At 35.3% G+C, this 16617-nt stretch overlaps 1 protein-coding gene across 2 annotated transcripts in view; it reads left to right on the top strand.

The window, feature by feature from the left end:
* Positions 1 to 16539, top strand: part of Fng (Fringe glycosyltransferase) — a 185126-nt gene extending 168587 nt beyond the window's left edge. For both annotated transcript variants that reach the window (XM_076311599.1, XM_076311600.1), the window contains exons 7-9: positions 6461 to 6626; positions 11343 to 11428; positions 15359 to 16539. In XM_076311599.1, coding sequence (XP_076167714.1) covers positions 6461 to 6626; positions 11343 to 11428; positions 15359 to 15416 — 310 coding nt within the window. In that variant the 3' untranslated portion in view covers positions 15417 to 16539. The remainder of the gene's footprint in view (positions 1 to 6460; positions 6627 to 11342; positions 11429 to 15358) is intronic.
* The last annotated feature ends 78 nt before the right edge of the window (positions 16540 to 16617 follow it).

The raw sequence follows: 16617 nt of genomic DNA on the forward strand, positions 1-16617 counted from the left end.
GTTCGTTAGATCATCAAAACGATTCACCGTTCAAAGATGTACTTGTTATAAACACAGAAGTAAATGAGTAACACAAGGTAGAATATGAATTAATAAGATTCAGCTCTGGGTCAAAGTAGACCCGAGGCTTGTCAGATCGCCAAGACAGTTCATCGTTCAATGGTGTACTTGTTATAGCTACTAAAGTAAAGATATAACACAAAGTAGAATGTGAATTAGTGAGAATCAGCTTTGGGTCAGAATAGACCCGTATCTCTTAATCCTTTGACTTCAGGTTTTGTACCTCTCGGTAAAAGATGGTTGCAATGTTATTGTGTCGTTGTAAACAGGGATATTGTTATAGGGACTCTATGAGGAGATGCACCTTCCTCTGATAATGCACGTATACGAGTAATGTGATCTTATATCGAGGTTTAATTGTACTGGAAAGTATTCATTCGATTATATCGGGCATCGGGGCGAGCGAAAGTGTAAGTGGTTCCGAATATCGACACTGCCGGTTACTGACGGGACACGTAACTTTAAACGTTCTCGAATCTGATCGAATTCTTGAGTTGCATTCTATCTTGATCGTTGCAATACTTGAAAATATCGGGCCTTTTATTTACAAAAGTATTTCTAGTGCTTAGAGTTGAAAAAACAGTTTGAAAAAAATTACGATAATTTTTTCGTAACGACCATTATTTTCGAGAAAAGATTTCTACTGTTTTGTTTACTAAATATAGTAAAGAAAAATTTGAACAATAATAATAGACAAGTTACATTCTTCCAGTCCAATCTTCGATCAACAATGGTGATGATAATCACTCGACAATCTGCGAGACAGAAATTTTAATAATTTCTGAATCACTATCACAATCACCAATCATAGTATAGAAACATATAAAAATTGAAACAATCGAACAATAATTGATTAGAAATTCCCAGCGATAAATTGGTCCTTTCCTTTCAAAGGACAACTTTCCACCGACTCTCCCTCATCCTTCGGTGGATTCATCCTCTTCCAGACCCACGAATAAGTCATCAGCATGCTTCTCTGTTCTGTAATTCAATTCTGTCCGACTGACAAGTCATTAGAGCAAGATGGAGCATCGTCTCGTGGAAGAAGTTGTCACCGATCCATTTGTTATCGTTTCTTTTCAAGATAGAGCATCGTTTCGTAAAAGAAGTTGCCACCAATCCGTCTCTTATCGTTTCTTTTCAAAAACACACCTTTCGTTGAGCATTTCTCAGCTTTCGACGGTTCCACACTTTTCCAATCCACTGAGGTAGTCGTCGACCGGTCCCTTCGTTCGCTTTAATCCAATACCTTGGGCTAAACGTGCCAAGAAAACAGTTCTGATTGATACGAGACGATAACAGTGTCCCAGGGAGGGTTCCAACAGACGTCCAGGAACTTCGCCAGCCTGTTGCATTGTACGAGGCAATTAACTAATTTTCATAGTCTCGGGGCGAGTTCACAGAAGCGTGCCGCGCAACCCCATCGCGGCCAAGTGATGGGAAAAAAGCGGTACGGGGTACCGCTGAAAAAGGTGCACCCCGCACCGCCGCGAATAAATTACTCAGCACAGAGGCGGAAAGTCACGCGATGCGGACCCTCGCTCCTTAAACCTTTCGCGTGCCACCAGAGACACGCATGCGCGATTAAGATCGACAGGAAACGGCCAACCCAGGGACACGATTTCCCTGAAAAGAATCGTCGTTCCCCGTCCAGGGTCCCCCTTTTGTGTTCAAATTGACCGAAACTTGTTTCGCCAAATTTCGCCACTGTTGTTTGTTCACTGGCCTCTGGCATTGCTCGCGATGAACTCGAAAGGCCTTGAGTCGGGTTCAACGCACGAGGAACGCGTAAAATATTTCAAGGGAACGTTTAGGGATCTCTTGCTCGAGATTTTAGGGCAGAGTAACCAAGAGATCTACGAAAGACTTAACGAACACCGAATGCACAATATTTGGCCACACCTGACCAATTTGTGAGAGTCTGCAGCGAGTCTGGGGCACTCTTGAAGTAAGTTTCTTGTGCTATTAGGGTAAGCACTCAGGGATGCATTTTTCCAGTGAGTTGCTTTCGTACAGATTCGGCTTGACTCGCTACAACTTGGACTCTATTGTCTCAAAGTGTGAAACTCTGGGTCCTTTGCACTATTGGACTATGTTTTGTTAGGTGGGCAGGGGTTTTATGTTACTAGGTTGATGACTAAACGATTCATCCTCTCACCAAGTAGATTTCAAATGGATTCGATGAAGCTCTATCATGTAGATTCGTTTCAACTTACCCTGTCGTCTCAATCTCTAGAATTCTATGCCCTTTGTACCATTGGATTAAGTTTTGTTAGGTGGGTAGGGGTTTTATGCTACTAGGTTGATGACTAAGCGATTCAAGCTCTCTCCAAGTAGATTTCAACTTGATTCGATGAAGCTCTATCAGATAGATTCGCTACAAGTTGGATCTTGTTGTCTCAATCTCTAGAACTCTGTGTTTTTTTATACAATTGAACCTGATCAAGTTCTGTCAGGTGGATTTGCAATGACTGAGACATTGTTCACCATCTAGAAGTATTATGCTATTGAGTTTGACCAAGTTCTGTCACTTGTATACAAATTCTTCAGCTTTCCACCTATCAGCAAGCTGTTAGGTTAAGGACAAGTATTCCTTCTTTCCACCAAGTTGCTTCTAGTTCGATTCAGTGAAGCTTGACTAGATTTTCCACAATTTGGACACCTGACCAACTTTGGTCAGTTGGATTTACAATAACTGGGACACTCGTTATCACCAGGACGTAAGTTCTTTATTCTATCAAACTAGGAACTAAGCATCTTCCCACTATATATTTTTCACCTAGGTGAAGTTCTCTTAGGACTCTATCGTCTCGATCTTTCGAGCTCAGTATCCTTACCATTACTCTGCTTGCGAGAGATTAGCGTTCCAAATAATCTTTGTTTTTTAACAAAACGTATTCATAAGCTTCTTCCTCACGTTCAGTGATCCTGGAGTGTACTTGGTAACATGTTGGTCGAAGGTTTTTAATTTTTAAAAATTGCGTGTTTATTGCCCCTTTCTCACAGACTAGTCTCGATCGTTTTGAAACGAATGGTTCGTCCAATGGTAAATGGTAATTATTGTTACTTACGTATGTGGCTGTCCAGAGCTATCTGGACACCCTGAGCACGCAAACCGAACGCTCATAGAGTCGAAGAATTTATTATACTTGGAAAGACTGTCCCGCTGGTCTCGCTCTCGGGCAATTCCGGCTCGTTCCTCTTCCGCTTAGGCCACCCGAGCCGCGAAGGTAATAAACACCGGATAATCCTAGGACGTGGTGGGTGCGGTACCTGGGGGAGACTCTGCGACAGGATTCGCTGCGAAACAGCGAAAAAGTATCGCGTGCGACGGATCGTTCGATATTTCATACGCGACGATGCTAGATATGTAAGCGAGACATTATGTGTACAATACAGTTACTCGCAAAAGTATTCGCCAATCTCGTAGATGCAACATATTTTACGTATTTAATAAGTTTCGAAGTTGAGACTACCAATTCCAATTTCCTTCATTAATTGATACGTATTAATTTATTTAAAAATTGTGGTAGAAGAATTGAGGAAAAGATAAATGTAAATTTTACAAAAAATTAGTTCTAGAAACTAATATTACCAATTCTAATTTACCTCGATATAAATCTTTACTAACACACTTTAAATTAGGATGTATTCCATTTGGAAATTCTGCACAATTTATTTAAAAATTGTAGTAAGAGAATTGAGGAAAAGATAAATGTAAATTTCAGAAAAAATTAGTTCTCGAAACTAATATTACCAATTCCAATTCACCTCGATATAAATCTTTACTAACACACTTTAAATTAGGATGTATTCCATTTGGAAATTCTGCACAATTTATTTAAAAATTGTGGTAGGTGAATTGAGGAAAAGATAAATGTAAATTTTACAAAAAATTAGTTCTAGAAGTTAATATTACCAATTCCAATTTACCTCGATATAAATCTTACTTAACACATTTTAAATTAGGATGTATTCGATTTGAAAATTCTGCACAATTTATTTAAAAATTGTGGTAGGTGAATTGAGGAAAAGATAAATGTAAATTTCACAAAAAATTAGTTCTAGAAGGTAATATTACCAATTCCAATTCACCTCGATATAAATCTTTACTAACACACTTTAAATTAGGATGTATTCGATTTGACACTTCTGCACAATTTATTTAAAAATTGTGGTAGGTGAATTGAGGAAAAGATAAATGTAAATTTCAGAAAAAATTAGTTCTCGAAGCTAATATTACCAATTCCAATTTACCTCGATATAAATCTTACTTGATACACTTTAAATTAGAATACACTCGATTAAAAAATTCTGCACAATTTATTTAAAAATTGTGGTAGGTGAAATTGAGGAAAAGTAAATTTCACAAGAAATTAGTTCTAGAAGCTAAAACATTCGACTCAAAAATTGTGCAGAATTTATTGAAATATCATTTAATTAAATTTACACAAAACAGTTATGTGTGCAATTTTTTATTCTCGGTTAAAGTACAGTAATTAAAGATTGTATCGAAACGAATTACAATTGATAATTTACGTTTTAAAGTTGATTAAATACGTAAAATATATTAGACGTATGATACTTTTGCAAGTAACTGTATACACATAGAACCAATTCGATTTTGCTGAGCACGCTTTATGGGCGGTCGAGATTCAAGAGCCGTATAAGATCCTCGTGAAACGCAGCGAGTAATAATAACTCGATCAAAATTTACTTTACGATCCCTTTAAAAAGCATCTCCACTATTATACTTTTGTATATTACTCTCGTTCGCCCACACCTCGAGTATTGCTCAATTATCTGCTGGCTTTACTTTGATAGCCTCACCACTATCTTTGTACGTGTTCCGCATAAATTTCTTAAATTTATGTGTTATAAATTACACGACTCTAGCTCGGTGACACGCCACGACCATAATCCTTTACTCTCGTTATACGATTAATAACTCGTGAAAAACGCAGAGTCAGGGTGATTATTCATTTTGTGCAAACTAATTAACTTCCGCGTTTTAAGTTCCGATATTTTACACTATATTAACTTCTATGAGAAATGATTTAGTTATTAAAATCATATTATACCAAACTCCATTAACTATTTGGTAAATATAATACAATCAACGGTATTATATGTATATTTAACACAAAAGCTACCCTCGATCGTTTCATCAATGAAAATTCTAAGTTCATTAATTCTTAAATAAATAAATTCACAAATTACTTCAGCACAAAAGCATCTCTATTCGATCGTTGCATCAGTGCAAATTTTAATTTAAATTAACCTTGTACAATTTACACATCATAATCTCGATCTTGTATATAATCACGGTTTAATAAAGATGTAAAATAAATGTATGAACTAAAAATAAAATGATTCTATTTCTCCGGGAAATTTTCTACATTTCAAAATTCACTTAACAGTATTTCCAAATGTTAGTAATGATGATTTAGTAACAGACAATTTTCTAAATTTCAAAATTCATTTAAAAGTATTTCCAATGTTAGTAACGATGATTTAGTAACGGACAATTTTCTAAATTTCAAAATTCATCTAACAGTATTTCCAAATGTTAGTAACGATAATTTAATAATAGACAATTTTCTAAATTTCAAAATTCATTTAACAGTATTTCCAATGTTAGTACAATGATTTAATAACAGAATTTTGAAATTTTCTAAATTTCAAAATTTATCTAACAGTATTTCCAAATGTTAGTAACGATAATTTAATAATAGACACTTTTCTAAATTTCAAAATTCATTTAACACTATTTCCAATGTTAGTACAATGATTTAATAACAGAATTTTGAAATTTTCTGAATTTCAAAATTCATTTAACAGTATTTCCAAATGTTAGTAACGATAATTTAATAATAGACAATTTTCTAAATTTCAAAATTCATTTAACAGTATTTCCAATGTTAGTAACGATAATTTAATAATAGACAATTTTCTAAATTTCAAAATTCATTTAACAGTATTTCCAATGTTAGTAACGATGATCTAGTAACAGACAAGTTTCTAAATTTCAAAATTCATCTAACAGTATTTCTAAATGTTAATAACGATAATTTAATAATAGACAATTTTCTAAATTTCAAAATTCATTTAACAGTATTTCCAATGTTAGTACAATGATTTAATAACGGAGAATTTTCCAAATTTCAACGGAGTATTTTCTACGCTAGTAACGGTGATTTCTGAACATTTAATTCGCGCGATATTTGTTTGACCGTGTCGCGAAGAGGACACACTCGAGCCGAGGAATTCGCAAAGCTGTCACGGGTCTTGGTCGCGACGGACAGTTTCCTGTTAATTCCTGCCAACAAATTGACGCGCTGCGCGAAACGCGCGCGTCACACCGACGACACGAGTAACAATTGTTTGCGTTTGCTTCCAGAGGCGGAAAGTTCATCACGGTGGGCGACAGAATTAGGTTGCCCGACGACGTGACTATGGGCTACATTATCGAGTATCTCCTGAAAAAGCAGCTCACCGTTGTCGAGCAATTCCATTCCCATCTGGAGCCGATGAAGTTCCTCAACAAGGACACATTCGGTGAACAGGTAAGTCGCCGGACTGTGATTCATTTAACGATAACTGTTACGAATATTTCGCGTTCTATTTTCAATTCTCGAGATCGTTGAACTAGCTTTGCAGTTAAGCAATCGTACAATTGGATTTACGGTTTCACGGTTGGTTACTTTTGCAATTGCATAATTACGCAATGCGAACACTTGGTGTTTTCAGTGTTAGACAATTCTCTGACACGAGAATTTTTTCGTTGAGCAATTTTACCATTCGATGATTGGGTAATTTAATTTCCCTGATTTTCCTGTTCTTTTTCATTTCTTATTTTTCTTATCTGCTCTATTTTCCCTGTCTTTCTATTTTGCCTGTCTAATCTATTTTTCCAGTTTTCCTACTTTTCCATTTTCATTTTCTCCATTTTCCCACTTTTCCTACTTACTCTATTTTCTCTGCTTTTCCAATATTTTCCTATTTTCTCAACAATCATATTTTTTCATTTTCAACACTTTTCTTTTTTTCTCTGTTTTCCTATTTTCCATATCTTTTCTATTTTTCTTGTTTTCTTTTCCACATTTTTTATATCTATTTCATTCATATCCATCTACCCACTTTTCCTATTTTCCCTATTCTTTCATTTTACAACGATCACATCTATCTCTTCTTTCGTAGGTCTATCTTAATTCAAATCTTCTTCCCTGTTTTTCCAATTTTTTCTATTTTCTTAGCTTTTCCTAATTTCTTAATTTCTTTAATTTCTTGTTTTCCTTGTGTCTCCTTGTGTTTCCTAGTGTTTTTATTTTTCTGGGTTTTTCAATGTCTTCTATTTTCCTTGTTTTTCCAAATTCTCCTATTTTCCTTGTTTTTCCCATTTTCCCTGTTTTCCAATTTCTCCAATTTTCCCTATTTTTCCAATTTCTCCAATTTTCCTTGTTTTTCCAATTTTCCCTGTTTTTCCAATTTCTCCAATTTTCCTTGTTTTTCCAATTTTCCCTGGTTTTACAATTTCTCCAATTTTCCTTGTTTTTCCAATTTTCCCTGTTTTCCCAATTTCTCATATTTTCCATGTTTTTCCAATTTCTTCTATTTCCCTGTCTTTCCAATTTCTTCTATTTCCCTGTTTTCCCAATTTCTCCTATTTTCCTTATTTTTCCAATTCCATCTATTTTCCTCGTTCTTCCAATTTCTTCAATTTTCCCATTTCTTCCAATTTCTCCTATTTCCCTTGTTTTTCCAATTCCTTCTATTCTCTTGTTCTCCCAGCTCACCACGATCACTTCTGTCTCCTCTATCGAAAATTAGATTCGTATTCCTATCCCAGACCTGTTTACCCAGTATTCCAAGTTTCCCCTGTTTGCAACGATCTCGTCTATTTCTTCTATCCAACGTTGCGTTCGTTTCGGTGCCCGACACACACAGTACGCTCAATCTCGACCGCGTTCCACGCAATGATTAATTGATCCGGTACGAGCGGGGGATTAAAAAAAATGACAGGAGGGGAGGCGAGAGGACGGAATTAAGATCGTACGGGTCGCAGTGTGAAGTCTAATCGCGAGTAATAGAATAATCTCCGCGATGAATCACCGCGGCTGCTTTCCTTCACGGAACACAATGGCCATTATTTAATCGTGGCCATTCTCGTCCGTTGTTCGGAAATTACCGTCGGGCTAACCGACTCATAGAAACCAGGCAGGTGACCATTGTGGTCGCATGATCCTCCCGGGCACCAGGTGTCATTATTGTTCTCCCATCTTCGAAGTTTGGTCGTCCCATCGATCTTCCAAATATTAATTTAGAAATGAATTGTATTCCTTTCATTTTTATTTCTTTTTTATTATTATTTTTGGAATCGACGTCAGGTGCCATTATTCTTCTCTCACCTTCAAGATTTGGCTGTTTCATCGATCTTCCAAACATTAATTTAGAAATGAATTGTATTCCTTTCATTTTTATTTCTTTTTTATTATTATTTTTGGAATCGACATCAGGTGCCATTATTCTTCTCTCACCTTCAAGATTGGGTTGTTTCATCGATCTTCCAAATGTTAATTTAGAAATGAATTGTATTCCTTTCAATTTTACTTTCTCTTATTATTATTATTATTTTTCTTTTTTTGTGTCTTTGAAATCGACGTCAGGTGCCATTATTCTTCTCTCACCTTCAAGATTTGGTCGTCCCATCGATCTTCCAAATATTAATTTAGAAATTAATTGTATTCCTTTCATTTTTATTTTCTTTTATTATTATTATTTTTTAGTGGCTTTGAAATCGACATCAGGTGCCATTATTCTTCTCTCACCATCGAAGTTTCACTGTTTCATCGATCTTCCAAATATTAATTTAGAAATGAATTGTATTCCTTTCATTTTTACTTTTTTTTTATTATTATTTTTGGAATCGACATCAGGTGCCATTATTCTTCTCTTACCTTCAAGATTTGGTTGTTTCATCGATTTTCCAAATATTAATTTAGAAATTAATTGTATTCCTTTCAATTTTACTTTCTCTTATTATTATTATTATTTTTCTTTTTTTAGTGTCTTTGGAATCGACAACAGGTGCCATTATTCTTCTCTCACCTTTGAAATTTGGTCGTTTCATCTATCCTCCAAATATTAATTTAGAAATTAATTACGTTTCTTTCATTTTAATTTAATTTTATTATTATTATTATTATTTTTCTTTTTTTGTGTCTTTGGAATCGACAACAGGTGCCATTATTCTTCTCTCGCCTTTGAAATTTGGTCGTTTCATCTATCTTCCAAATATTAATTTAAAAATTAATTACGTTTCTTCCATTTTAATTTAATTTTATTATTTCTTTCGTGCCTCTCGAATCGACAGCAGGAGCCTTTATTGTTCTCTCGCCATCAAAGTTTCACAGTTTCATCGATCTTCCAAATATTAATTTAAAAATTAATTGTATTCCTTTCACTTTCTCCTTTTACTTTCTTTTATTATTATTATTTTTTAGTATCTTTGGAATCGACATCAGATGCCATTATTCTTCTCTCACCTTCAAGATTTGGCTCTCTCAATTATTTTCCAAATATTAATTCAGCAATTAAACGCGTCCCTTTCATTTTTACCGTATCTCATTATTTTCTTTCAACGTTTCTGAAATCGACACCAGGTGCCATTATTTTTCTCTCACATTTAAAATACGACCTCTCCATCGATCTTCCAAATATTAATTTATCAATTAATTGCGTTCCTTTCATTTTCATTTAATTCGATTATTTTCTTGCATTTTCGAAATCGAACTCGATCCAAGAGAAAAATTAAAACACGCACGAATGGAAATGCTTCACACATATTAAAACAGATAAGAAAATTAAAATTTTATTCGTTGTTATATTTCGTCTGTTTTATTTCGCGATTAAATCTATTTCACGATAAAATTCATATTCTAATTTTCGGTCAACGAGTCGTGGATAAAAAACTGTTCGTCTTCATCCGATACTTTATTACTGTTATTAGTTTATCGTTATTCGATACGTATATTTAGATAAGAGCCTGTCCGGCTCTGTTTTCAGCAAAGATTTCGATCGAGCGTCGTGTAATATCGAAATCGTGTCTGGAACGTTTCAAAGATCTACTTTGGCGACCGACCGAGCAGGAAACGATCGTACCGAAACACGAAACGTAAAAATGAGACTTTCCATCGCTCGAACATGATCGTATCGGGCGGCGAAACGCACGCAGAACCAATATTTTTGTTCTGCTCGTGGGTAGAACTTGATCAGGCTTTCGGTCTCGCGTTTCACGTCAGCCATAAGCACGCGCTAGCCGATTCCAGACGTGTTATGCGAAAATAAGCGGTATCGCGTTCTGTCTGCGACGTTGATCGACACTTTGCGTGTTACCACGTTAGCGAACAATGTTAAAACTAAGACGAATTTTGGATGTCACCGAGAACAAATAATAGAAAATATTCCACTACACCGCGAAACTATGCGTTGTAGAAAATCGGGAATGTAAGTTGTGCAAAATGTGGTTTAGCAAGTTTTTTTTTTTTTTTAATCGAAAGAATTATTTTTGAACGATTTCATTGCGTAGTTTTACAGAGATTGGAAATTATTGAATATTTAGTTGAATAAATAGTAGATTAAGTATTTTATTAAGTGTGGAGTATGCTTATTAAGTATTTAGTGGAATCAATATTCAATAAATAATGGTATTCAAGATTTATTTGAAGGTAGATTAAAAATGATTAAATATTTAGTAGAACAATATTTTATGGCTACTATAGTACTCAAGATTTATTTGAAGGGAGATTAAAAATTATTAAAATATTTATTAGAACAATATTTTATAGCTACTATAGTACTCAAGATTTATTTGAAGGTAGATTAAAAATGATTAAATATTTATTAAAACAATATTTTATAGTTACTATAATACTCAAGATTGATTTGAAGGTAGATTAAAAATGATTAAATATTAATTAGAACAATATTTCATAGCTACTATAGTATTCAAGATTTATTTTCATTCTGTAGAATCAATAAGTTTCTACTAATAATTCTACAAGGGTTTGCATAGTATAATAAATGGAAAAAAAAATCAACAAGTAACAAAATAAAAAAAAAGTGTCTGATGTACATTCAGATTAAGAAGGGTTTACTTTTAACATTTTTTATTTTTCGATGATATTGAACTTGTTATTTTTTTATTCTTATACTTTTTATTCTTCTTCTTTCATTCGTGATATTTTTCCTAACTCAACGTTCTTTTTCTTTTTCTCTTCTAGGTGTCGTTCAGCTACTCCAAGAGTTCCAGAGACGAGTGGAATATTTTGAAGATCGATGGCTTCGACATGAAGGATGATCCAAAACGGTACGTTTCAATTTGCAGTAAAAAAAATCTCTTAGTAACATTGTTAACAGTAACTGCTACAATACTTGAATTATACAAATTGTATTTTTTAAGTCGATCCACTGCATGCTCTGCTATATTCTATATTCTCTGTACTTTCAAAACGAAGACACTGTTTTTATAATGTCTTCTTAATTAATTACAGAGACTTTCTCCTCTATGTGTCCTTATTTCTGAGGAAAAGAATAAAAAAGATTTTCGAACGTGGTGTATATCATTTTTAGGCCCACAGGTCATTCTTGAGAAAAAGAGTAAAAAAGATTTTTGAGCATGATATATACTGTCACTTTTCTCAGAAATAAGGATTTATAGGAAAGAAAGCCCATAGGGATACTCTCTATGCACTCTGTACTTTCATTGATAAAATCCTCATCCAAAATTGAGATACGACTTTGACAATGTCTTCGTATAAATCCTGTTCCTTTGGAAAAGGGCACGATCACAAAGACTTAATCCTTCGCTGTCCAAATCCCCCAAGAATTTATCTATGCTGCAATATCACTTCGACACACGGTTGGGTAAAATTTGATTTAAACCTACCTCAAGATACAGCGATTGATTCGGAACATTTATTCGATAGGAGAGTGAAATTTTTATTTTTTTTTTATTGTGAAATCCTTCATCGTACAATAAAGTTATTATTAAGTGTATTGAAATCGAACTTTGGTATATAATATAATAATAGACTTATAATAATAGATTCACATTTTTCAGAAATAATATAATTTCTCGAGAAATGAGAAACAAGAAATTATAAAATTTCTCGAAAAATTCTCGAAGAATTCTCAAAAAGAGACACTATTTATCCAGCTAATCTAGGGATTAAAATTCTAATTTCTATTCAACGAATAACAGACAAAAAATTAATTTTCAAACAATTTTATCTTTCATTCAAAACTTTTATCCGGACGTAAAATTTCATCTTCTACTCAAAACTTATATTCAATAAAAAAATCCACCTTTGATTTGAAATTTGTATCAAATAAAAAAAAATTATCTTCGATTCAAAACTTTTATCCAGATGTAAAAGTTCATCTATTCGAAAATTTTATTCAATTCAAAAATTCATTTTTGATTCGAAATTTGTATCAAATAAAAAAAATTCATCTTCGATTCAAAATTTTTAACCAATCAAACAATTCACCTTCTATTCGAAACTTTAACCAATCAAAAAATTCACTTTCTATTCAAAATTTTTATCTAATTAAAAATTCATCCTCAACTCGAAACTTTTATCCAATCAGAAAATCTACCTTCGATTTGAAATTTGTATCAAATAAAAAGAAATCATCTTCGATTCAAAACTTTCATCCAGATGTAAAAGTTCATCTATTTGAAATTTTTACCCAATTAAAAAATTCATTTTTGATTTGAAATTTGTATCAAATAAAAAAAAATCCTCTTCGATTCAAAACTTTCATCCAGATGTAAAAGTTCATCTACTCGAAATTTTTACCCAATTAAAAAATTCATTTTTGATTCGAAATTTGTATGAAATAAAAAAAAATTCATCTTCAACTCGAAATTTTTATCCAATCAAAAAATTCACCTTCGATTCGAAACGTTCATTCCGTTAGAAAATTCGCGCCATTTTTGCCTGGTAATGACTCCCCAGCAGGACCAAGTCGTGATAGAGGTGACGATCATCCGCGTTCCCCTGGGACTAATTTGTCCTTTTTACCATCGAACAGGGACCACCAGTAGCAATTAGCGAGCCCCACGCGCAGCTGAATCACCTGCGTCCTGTTTCCCGACGGTGGACGCGCGTTTCTCGTATCATTTTCCCGTTTCTTCGACCCGCTACGTGGCGACTCTTCTCTCGCGGCTAGTACCCCCATAAAGGCTCGAATTGCACGTGTAATTGGCCAGTCACACCAGCGAACATCGTGGCTAGACACGTTGCAATACTGCACGGAACCGAAGACGGAAACGTTGCGAGAGCAAATAATAAAGATGCTACGTCGCGCGGGCCGGTTTTAATTGACTTTATTATAATTACCGGCTACGGTGGTCCGTGATCATTTTACGAGACCCGTTTCTCTTATCTCCGTTTCATCTTCGTGAGTTTTCAGCTCACACCGAGCGGGAAAAGCAACGGGAAAGTTGGTTTCCTCGGTACGTAGGCTGTCCCATAATTCTGCTGCTCCTGGAAAAATGAGTAAAGTTCCGTTTCTATGAATATTAACGAGGAAGTGTCCCTGGATGAAACCCAGACCCGATTCCACGGGTCCCGTTTCTCGTAGAATTATCGATTAGGTATTTTCGTCCGTGCCTCTGGCGGTGTCACGGATTTTATCAGTGGATGTCCAAGTAGAGGTGCAATGGGGATTTTTAAACAAATTTTCTTTCTTCGTTGTTGAATTTAGGATTTGGAGATGGTGATATGGTACGGGGTGTGGATCTAGTTTGAGTAATTTTGGTGGGTCTGGGTTGTGAAAGATTGTTATTGTTAGTGTTATGCTTCAGTTAAAAGGAATGATCTTCACTTGGAAATTCAAAAAATTCTAAAACCTTGGGGGTATATAGGGCATATACACATACTTTATTATGTCACAGAGGGTATACCTAGATTGCATAATTTTGGTGGTTCTGGATTGTGAAAGATTGTTATTGTTAGTGTTATGCTTTAGTTACAAGGAATGATCTTCATTTGGAAATTCAAAAAATTCTGAAACCTTGGGGGTATATAGGGCATATACACATACTTTATTATGTCACAGAGGGTATACTTAGATTGTATAATTTTGGTGGTTCTGGATTGTGAAAGATTGTTATTGTTAGTGTTATGCTTTAGTTAAAAGAGATGATCTCTAACTTAGAAATTTAAAAAATTTTGAAATCTTGGGGGTATATAGGGCATATACACATACTTTATTATGTCACAGAGGTTATACCTAGTTTGTATAATTTTGGTGGTTCTGGATTGTGAAAGATTGTTATTGTTAATGTTATGCTTTAGTTACAAGGGATGATCTTCACTTGGAAATTCAAAAAATTCTAAAACCTTGGGGGTATATAGGGCATATACACATACACTATTATGTCACAGAGGATAGACTCTAACTTATCCCAAGATAACCTTCACCATTGATGGTCCAGAGTTCTCTTAGACCCTAAGGATGTGATTTGAGGATTCCCAAGTCGAAGTGTAGATGTTTCTTTCTAATTGCAGATTCATTGTTCCTCCCCGTACCCAACTTCCCTAGGTCTATGTAGACCCAACTTTGGTAGATCTGTATCTCACAGTATTTGAGGATAGTACCTATCTATCAAGATCTGATCTACCAGTGTAGACTCGGTAGATTCCACTCTTTAGTGTTCCCATAACATAGATTTAACGCAAACCTTTCTCAGATAACATCACTCACAATGCACCCAGCAATCCAATACATCTGGTCTACGTCAAATCTGGTCCATGTCATTTCTAACTGTCAAATCCAACTCAACCAAATTCCTAAAAGTCCTAATCAAATTCAACCTTCTCCTTCGAATCTCCAGCTCATCCCAGGACAACCATCGATGCTCCAGAGTTCCCTTAGACCCTAAGGATCCCATTTAAAGACTAAGGAATCCCACATCAATGTGTAGATATTTTTTCTAATTATAGATTCATTGTTCCTCCATGCACCCAACTTTCCTAGGTCTACAATAGAACCAACTTTCGTAGATCTGTATCTCACATTATTTGAAAATAATACCTGTCTACGTCAGATCTGATCCACATCACTTCCAGCTGTTAAATCCACTAATCAGATTCAACCTTCTCCTTCGAATCTCCAGCTCATCCCAGGACAACCATCGATGCTCCAGCCTTCCCTTAGACCCTAAGGATTCCATTTAAGGACTAAGGATTCCCGAGTCGAAGTGTGGATGTTTTTTTTCTAATTGCAGATTCATGTCGATCCATTGCCATCTGTTCCCCTACGTGCCCAATTGTCCGCACAGATGATGACCAGCTGGACGAGTCACGGCGATCCGACGGAGAAGAAAGGGAAACGAGGCCGTGGATGGCGCGATCTCTCGTTGTTTCTAGCTAGAAGCCAGCGTTCTGGCTGGAAGGACGTTTGGCTGTTCGCGGATACACACGATTTTGGGGATGTTCCTCGGTATCGACCAATGGAACGTTGTTACCGCGTTCTCTGTTTGTTCATACGTGTACATAATAGGTGTGTGGATAACGAGCACGGGCTCTGTTCGCGTTTACAGCGACGAAAAACGTTGATCACGAGCCTCCCTCCAGGGCCAGATATCAATGGCGGATCGATGGTCCAGACGCGAAAGAAATCGTCGAGTTCGAGGACCTCGATCAGAGACGGCAGGCTTTAATTCCCAAAAAGATTATTTTTAAACGCGTATAATTATTATCGAGGATCTACCATCGATGTCTTGCCAACCTGGCTCGTATTTATGTACGTAAAGGATTAGATGTTTAAAGCAATTAAAGTTTTAAATTCGTGGTTCTCTTTCTCGTCGCGATGGGGAACATCGCGGGGAGGATATTAAAATATACAGATTGTATATAGGGAAATAGTGTAATTGGTGTTTGTATATAAAACACGTGGGGGTATCTAATGTTGTTTGTCGAGAATGTTGTTCATGGATCTTGAACGATCCGATTCACGGATCTTCTTAATTCTAGATTCGAGGGTAGAAACTTCTTCGTAAGGAACGGTGAAGTTATTGAAAATAAAATCGAGGTTAGGTTAGTCACGTGCCTCGACCAGGTTAGGTTCCCCACGAGCATGATTGTATCATAAGACGAGAGATGCAAGGAATATCTGGCGACATTCTTGTCGCCAACGATTTAAACAATTACCTTAAGCTAGTCTCTTGCGTAATGAAGCAGATGGCCGCACAATGTGATATTTAAGGGATGCGAGTTGATTCGCGTTGGCGCTTGCGCGCGTGGAGGGGGAATCGGACTCGGTGCACCAATCACGCGCGATACTTAAAACCGGGTTCAGAACGTTGATCATCGATCGTTCGTTTCGCGTTTACCGAGAGCTAATTGTTTCTTTTTTCATTCGAGTCAGTTGCAATTTTATTCAAGCTATTTTTTTACATTTGATAAATAATTTTTTATTTAACTTATTATTTATATAAAAAAATTTTTTTATTTATATAAAAAAAAATTTTCTATTTATATAAAA

The sequence above is a fragment of the Ptiloglossa arizonensis genome, chromosome 5, assembly GCF_051014685.1.
Source record: "Ptiloglossa arizonensis isolate GNS036 chromosome 5, iyPtiAriz1_principal, whole genome shotgun sequence".
In the NCBI taxonomy this organism is placed as follows: Eukaryota; Metazoa; Arthropoda; class Insecta; order Hymenoptera; family Colletidae; genus Ptiloglossa; species Ptiloglossa arizonensis.